Genomic DNA, 8,055 nt, shown 5'->3' with positions numbered 1-8,055 from the left:
AACTTATTATTGCCATAGCCCTCACGATCTCCTTTACTCACCATATATTTCTGGACTGACCCTTTTTTTCTCTTCTCTTCACTATTGAATTTCTCATGAAGACATTCCACCATAATGGTCGGCGGAATTCCGGAGAATCCAATATCATCAGTGTAGCTCATTCGGTAACCGCTTTAGGGGTATTCCATTAGATATGAAGTCACTTCTCTCACTGCACCCTCCCCAACTACAACACCCTTGACACTGCCACCTCCTCTTCGGGGATTGTTCACCGCTCCTATCTCCTCGTCCACTGCCACCTCCTCCTCTTCAGAGATTGTTCACCGCTCCTATCTCCTCGTCCATAGGCTTGAACACTGAGGTATCCTCCGTTTCACTATCATCAGAATACTTAAAACATCATATATATAGAATCAAACATAATTGAATGAACATATATCTAACTGAATTGTATATCAAAACTAACTAAATTATATCAAAACCTGGAAAATTTAATAAAAAAAAAAAAAAAAAAAAAAAACAAAAACAACAACAACAACTTTTATTAAATAACTCACACATCCTACATATGTCAGTGAGGTTTGAACCCATGGCCTCAAAGTTGTTAGTTAACATCTTTAACCAACCAGGCCATGGCTCACCTCCAATTTGATGTGGTGTCTTACCGACCTGTGCTCCTTGCTTGAGAATCATCGATGAAATGCGGAGAGTCTGTTGAGATTCATCGGAGAGAATCAATCCATGAGCTTGAAGATATTTGATGTCTTCATCAGGGTTGATCTTCCTGATATAGTTCAATGTCTCTTGAGAGTAAGCCTTCTTGCATTGACTCCAACCAATCCAGTTAAACCTGCATCTCTCAAACTACATTCAAAAAATTGGAAAACAAAGGTAAGAACTGTGAAGCAAAGGCATGACAAACGGTTTACATATTTAAAAAGTAGGTACTTACATTCTCCGGTATGCAACATCCATGATCAATGGGAATCAATTGATCTTCTTCTGTGGAGAGGAGCAGGTTTCCCAAATGTCTGTCAGCATTGGTTAGACGAATGTCAAGCACCGAAATTTTGTGAACTTCGTGCTCGGACAACTCTGAGAACTTATTATTGCCATAGCCCTCACAATCTCCTTTACTCACCATATACTTCTGGAGAGACCCTCTTTTTCTCTTCTCTTTACCATTGAAATTCTCATGAAGACATTCCACCATAATGGTTGGCGGAACTCCGGAGAATCCAATCTCATCGGTGTAGCTCCTTCGGTAACCGCTTTGGGGGTAATCCAGTAGATATGAAGCCACTTCTCTCACTACACCCTCACCAACTACAACAACCTTGACACTGCCACCTCTTCCTCTTCGGGGATTGTTCACCGCTCCTATCTCCTCGTCCACAGGCTTGAACACTGAGATATCCTCTTTTTCACCTTCATCAGAATACTTAGACATCATGTATATAGAATCAAACGTAACTGAATGACATATATCTAACAGAATTATATATCAAAACTAACTGAATTATATCAAAACCTGAAATTATATCTAAATGAATGGTGTATATCCACACATAAAATCTAATTGATAAAGCACCAACTGAATTCCTTTATATCCACACAGAAAATCTAATTGATAACTACAACTAAATGTACCTCATTGTTTAGGTATTCTAATCATCAACTTAGTAGGTACTTCCAGATGGATTTGAGTATGCCAAGCATGCTGCACCAATGGTCAGGGTAGTAGCAATGGTACCCCATAACCACCAATCTCGTTTGATCTTCTTCACCCTCTCTTGGGTCAGCATAGCTATTTCCAAGTCTTTTGCTTTAATCTGAACTTCAGTTTGCCTTTTTATTTCCCTCTCATGTTTCAGCTCCATGTTCAAATCAGCTATCTTTAAATCCTTGGCTTTACTCTAATCTTTCAACTGATTTCTCAACGTATTCGAAGTGTCTTCAGCTTGAATTCTCATGTCAATCTCCTTTTGAAGAGTATTCCTCACCTCATTTATCTCCTTTTGATGACCGCAATCACATATACCCTCTCCTAGACTGAAGTGTTGATCCACCAAGGAAGAGAGATGCTTGAAAACGGAAGTCGAAGTAGCTTCCCTCGCTTCTCTCACCAATTTTTGCACAATTGATTCATATTCTTTATCATCTGGGTCGTCTTTGTGGAACATGTTTCCAATTTGATGTGGTGTCTTGCCAGCCTGTGCTCTTTGCTTGAGATTCATCGATGAAATGCGGAGAGTCTGTTGAGATTTATCGGAGAGGATCAATCTATGAGCTTGAAGATATTTGATGTTTCCATCAGGGCTGATCTTCCTAATATAGTTCAATGTCTCTTCAGTGTAAGCCTTCTTGCACTGACTCCAACCAATCCAGTCAAACCTGCATCTCTCAAACTGTATTCACAAAATTGGAAAACAAAGGTAAGAACTGTGAAGCAAAGACATGACAAACGGTTTACATATTCAAAAGGTAGGTAAGTACTTACATTCTCCAGTATGCAACATCCATGACAATGGGAATCAATTGATCTTCTTCTGTGGAGAGAAGCGGGTTTCCCAAATGTCTGTCAGCATTGGCCAGACGAATGTCAAGCACCGAAATTTTGTGAACTTCGTGCTCAGACAACTCTGAGAACTTATTATTATCATAGCCCTCACAATCTCCTTTACTCACCATATACTTCTGGAGTGACCTTATTTTTCTCTTCTCTTCACTATTGAATTTCTTAAGAAGACATTCCACCATAATGGTTGGCGGAACTCCGGAGAATCCAATATCATTGGTGTAGCTCCTTCGGTAACCGCTTTGGGGGTATTCTAGTAGATATGAAGCCACTTCTCTCACTGCACCCTCCCTAACTACAACACCCTTGACATTGTCACCTCCTCTTTGGGGATTGTTCACCGCTCCTATCTCCTCGTCCATAAGCTTGAACACTGAGATATCCTCTGTTTCACTATCATCAGAATACTTAGACATCATATATATAGAATCAAACATAACTGAATGACATATATCTAACTTCTAACTGAATTGTATATCAAAACTAACTGAATTATATCAAAACCTGGAAATTTAAAAAAACAAAAAAAACTTGTATTGAATAACTCACACAACAAACATATGTCAGTGAGGTTTAAACCCATAACCTCAAAGTTGTCAGTTAACATCTTTAGCCAACCAGGTCACGGCTCACCTCTAATTTGATGTGGTGTCTTGCCGGTCTGTGCTCCTTGCTTGAGAATCATCGATGAAGTGCGAAGAGTCTGTTGGGATTCATCGGAGAGGATCAATCCATGAGCTTGAAGATATTTGATGTCTTCATCAGGGTTGATCTTCCTGATATAGTTCAATGTCTCTTGAGAGTAAGCCTTCTTGCACTGACTCCAACCAATCCAGTCAAACCTGCATCTCTCAAACTGCATTCACAAAATTGGAAAACAAAAGTAAAAACTGTGAAGCAAAGACATGACAAACGGTTTACATATTTAAAAAGTAGGTACTTATATTCTCCGGTATGCAGCATCTATGATCAATGGGAATCAATTAATCTTTTTCTGTGGAGAGGAGCAGGTTTCCCAAATGTCTCTCAGCATTGGCCAGACGAATGTCAAGCACCGAAATTTTGTGAACTTCGTGCTCAGACAACTCTGAGAGTTTAATATTGCCATAGCCCTCACAATCTCCTTTACTCACCATATACTTCTGGAGAGACCCTTTTTTTCTCTTCTCTTCACCATTAAATTTCTCATGAAGACATTCCACCATAATAGTCGGCGGAACTCCGGAGAATCCAATCTCATCGGTGTAGCTCCTTCGGTAACCGTTTTGGGGGTAATCCAGTAGATATGAAGCCACTTCTCTCACTGCACCCTCCCTAACTACATCACCCTTGACACTGCCACCTCCTCCTCTTCGGGGATTGTTCACCGCTCTTATCTCCTCGTCCACTGCCACCTCCTTCTCTTCGAGGATTATTCACTACTCCTATCTCCTCTTCCATAGGCTTGAACACTGAGTTATCCTCCGTTTCACCATCATCAGAATACTTAGACATCATGTATGCTCCACTCATCCCCGATGAAGCCAGTACAGGGGGACACCCTCTTCACATTCCATTCAAGGTGAAACCAATAAGCTCCTTAGTCCCACATCGGGCTCTCTACCAGCAAATCATAAACAATCACTTAGAATTTCCCCCAAGATTTGGGAACAAAATCGAATACCAATTCAGAAAAATAAACCCAAATTGAACCCAAAATATCAAGAAGCCCAAATTGCTATACGAGAATCTCGGCAACATAAATACACGGAACCACAATTTCTCAAAAAGTTGGAAATTAAAGAAACATAATCACAAAAGGAATCCGATACCACAATTTCGGAACAAAATCAAATACCCAATTCGGAAACAAAACCCAAATTAAACCCCCAAACAGAAGCCCAAATTGCTATACGAGAATCTCGGAAACATAAATACGCTAGTAACGCAACCCTATCACTATAAATACGGAGAGGATTTCGTGAAAGATTCTTGCTTTTTCGATGATTCCCCGAATCTTGTCGTTGAGGATTCCAGGATATGTGCAGCTGATTTCTTTGCCCGATATGGCCGCGGAGAGCTCTCTTCATAAACCATGATGAGATTTGCAACCAGAGATTGCGAAGATGATGGTGATGATTCGAATTAGCAAACAGAGAGTGCGAAGATGATGGTGATTCAAATTGGGTTATTTTTTTTTTTTTGTTGAGAGCAAATTGGGTTTGAAACAGAGGAAGAGAGAAATGAGAGGAAGCAATGGGTACGTACAACGGCTCTTTTCTGAGGACCCTCTTCCTTTTTATACTTGGAAGCCAAAAACAAAGGCTTTGATCGAGAGAGGCGGTGGCTTGAGTTAACGGCTACTTCTAACCTGTGGCTTCCCTCTTAAGTTTAATTCAAAATTATTTGACCTTTCCTTTCTGTTGACTTGGGCTATATTTTGCTTTAGACCCAAGTTTTTGGGCTATATTTTCTTTTTTAGACCGAGTTTTGCAACCATATACACGCATTCCCTAAACCAAGTTTTGTTGTGAAACCAGTACGCACAACTACCAGAGAGAGATCTTGTTAACAAATTATGCGCTTCGTTATGTGCGTAATGATAGAAACCAGTACGCACAACTTCCCTAGAACCTAATATGACTTGTTGGGCTAAGACTTTGGAGGAGTCCTCAACGCCGCACACTACAAAAATTACAAAAACGACACCACTAGTTGCACGTACAAGCAATCCCAACTAGATTAGGAAAGTCATCAAGGAACTGGTGTCGGCCAGCATGGATCCAGTTTTATTGGGAAGAAGCAATTGTTACTAATTACACCTCCACCCGTTATTACGTTTGTATACTCTCTAGCACGAACATTGATCTTACAATAGCAAGATCCTCCGTCAGCTCCCTCTACTCCGTCGCGTCTTACGTACAGCAAACCCTCGACATCTGAGTCGAAACCTATCAGCTCCACTTGTTCCTGCCAATGCACCTCGATAGCTTCTCCTTTCAATATTCCAGCCCCATCTCCCGCAATGATCAGATCTTTCTCTTCTTTCAACTCCCAAATCAATATACTGTTGTCATAAGAGTCTAAGACACACACTTGCAGACACCCTCCACCTCCGGCCGATCGCACACTCAGGCACTTTATCTGATAGTAATGTTTTTCTGAACTGTATAACGGATCGTCAACCGGGTGTTTAACTATTAACTTAATGTAACTACCTTCATAACCGCTCGAATTATTGACATTCATGTTAGCGTCGTTGATCATGAAAGGGTCTAACCCTATCAGAAAGTTGGTACCCGACCAATATAACATTCCGTTGTGAGAGAAGTGACTATCCGAGTTGATTCAATCGAAAGTAAAACTTCGTGGGAATGATATAACCGACTCTCTCCATTCCCATGTCTCAAAAGAGAAGATATCCAGCTTAAACTTGGAGGAAACGTCTTCTTCAAATTTGTCGTCGTAAGGAAGAATTCTCACAACCTTGCACCTATACAAGTGATTGATAATAACTAGGTCCTCATTGCCATCATCGATGATTGCACACTTTTCTCTTCGAGGAATATGATGTACATTGTCTTTGTCGTCTTTCTTAATATAACTATAATAGGGATCACATATGAACCCAACTGGTACGTCATGGAGGACTCGAGAGGGGGGAGGAAGCTTAATCCATTGTAAGCTAAATGGATTGCAAATGAAGTAAATCACGTTGAAAAGACTCGGTTCCGCAGCACAAAATCAAGTCATTAGACGCCCCTACCACGACTGGCTCGCATGTTAGAGACATGGCACTCTTGACTCTTTCGAAAAGCAAAGATAGAAACTTGGGAGATGAAGGAAAACTCAATTCAACGGGGAAGTTGGTTTCTCCTCTTCTGTTGATCAGAGTATGTGCCGGTAACGGTGGTTACTTATGTCGAAGTAGATAGAGGCCTCGGAAGTATAGGTCGGACATGAAAATATACCACCAACGCTGGCACACATACCTGTATATAGAAAGGTGATCATACCTTGGAAGTCTAGAAAGGATGTTGGCCAATACATTGTCAGGAAGATCATCAATGTTAGTATTGACGACAGTACTGCAGTAACTTCTTCTTCTTCTTCTTTTGGTAGAAGCACTATCGCGACCTGCTCCCATTAGTGCTGGCCTGCTGGCTGGTGCGCAAACTAATAAACTGAAGATGAAGGTCTAGTAGTTTCTGATCCCAAGAACATAACACAAGTATATCGTATGGGATTCTCTATTATATATATATGAGAGAATAACATACAACTACATCAAAAAGATACATAACACACATAACCAGTTATACAGGATACCAGTTCCCTTCTCAATTTGGATTCCACTCCTTACAAGGAATAATTAACCAAACATGTACGTTCTGAGTCCAAGTAATCCTATCTGGGAAACAATAACATAACTATATATACACACACACACACAAAGATATATCTTATATATGCATAGCTAGCTGATGGTGTAGGCCTGTAGGGTATATATCTTATATACGTACTTTACTTTCTCCAGTACGTATTTATTATAGGTAGCCGGCCTATAGTAAACTCGACCCTGGTTTAGGGTTCATGGCTAGAACCAGTACCAAAAGTAGGGATTGATTACTGAACTCGGGTGTCAAGTTTATCGGTCATTGCCATGCCATTGGTATATATATGAAAGAGTCAGAAAAGATATTCGAATCTAGGCGATGAAGATGACATTGTAGTAGGGAAGCTCTCCCCCTTTTGATTCACCAAAGTAAGTAGTGGCATGGAACTGGGGGGTGTTTGCATATGATATGTTGGCATAATTTGGAGTCCAAGTTGATTCACGCACAGTACATATAGACATAACAAGGAAGTCGACGAATGATCGATATCGACCAGCAGAACTTCGGGGACATCATCGGTAGTAGTACAGTATCCCTAAATTTTGATGATGGTCTTATTAACAATAAATTTTGTCAATAGTAGACGACGAAGGAAATTCTGATAGTTGCTCATCTCTTAAGTCTTAACAGTAATATATATGAAATAAGAACCAATTAATCCTTCTAAAAAGAATAACAACCAATTAAGGATTCATCGTTCAGAACTTGAAACAATTTAATCAACTAATTACAAGAAGGTGTTGAACTTCTCCACTCCCACTGCTATTGCTCTCGATCAAGACCTTTTGTTTCTGTTTCTTGACCAATATAAGAACTACTCTTTTCACCATATATCAGCATCATAGATGCTGCTAGGCGATGCTGTTGATCTCGAAGAAGAACGTCGACTACGGCCATCACCATCACTACTACCTGAACCACCCTCTGTTGCTTTCTCAAGCAAAACAATAGCAAAGTGAAGGGTGTTTCCCACGTACATCTCGAAATGACCAAACTTGGATCGCATCCTCTTTTTCGAGACCCTTTTTCTGGTGAACTTCATTCCAGCCTGCTTTCAATACATAACTTGAGCTAACATTGCCATTGTTCTTATATATATAT

The 8,055-nt window shown here is 40.3% G+C and overlaps 2 protein-coding genes across 2 annotated transcripts in view; one reads left to right on the top strand and one right to left on the bottom strand.

Annotated features, from left to right (window-relative positions):
* Nucleotides 1-309: 309 nt before the first annotated feature.
* Nucleotides 310-1,880, bottom strand: LOC101293056 (probable phosphatidylinositol 4-kinase type 2-beta At1g26270-like). The gene is made up of 4 exons (XM_004309094.1): nt 1,691-1,880; nt 953-1,428; nt 670-864; nt 310-390 (listed from the first exon to the last, which is right to left on the bottom strand). Exons 1-4 carry the CDS (start codon nt 1,878-1,880, stop codon nt 310-312), a joined length of 942 nt encoding a protein of 313 aa, XP_004309142.1.
* Nucleotides 1,881-6,348: 4,468 nt separating this feature from the next.
* The window catches only part of LOC101292755, a 4,928-nt gene continuing 3,221 nt past the window's right edge, over nt 6,349-8,055 (top strand). The window contains exon 1 of the mRNA XM_004309093.1: nt 6,349-6,422. Coding sequence (XP_004309141.1) covers nt 6,349-6,422 — 74 coding nt within the window. The remainder of the gene's footprint in view (nt 6,423-8,055) is intronic.

This window comes from Fragaria vesca, linkage group LG7 (genome assembly GCF_000184155.1).
Source record: "Fragaria vesca subsp. vesca linkage group LG7, FraVesHawaii_1.0, whole genome shotgun sequence".
Classification (NCBI taxonomy): Eukaryota; Viridiplantae; Streptophyta; class Magnoliopsida; order Rosales; family Rosaceae; genus Fragaria; species Fragaria vesca.
The sequence above is the reverse complement of the archived record's forward strand: the minus strand, read 5'-3'. Positions and strand labels throughout refer to the sequence as shown.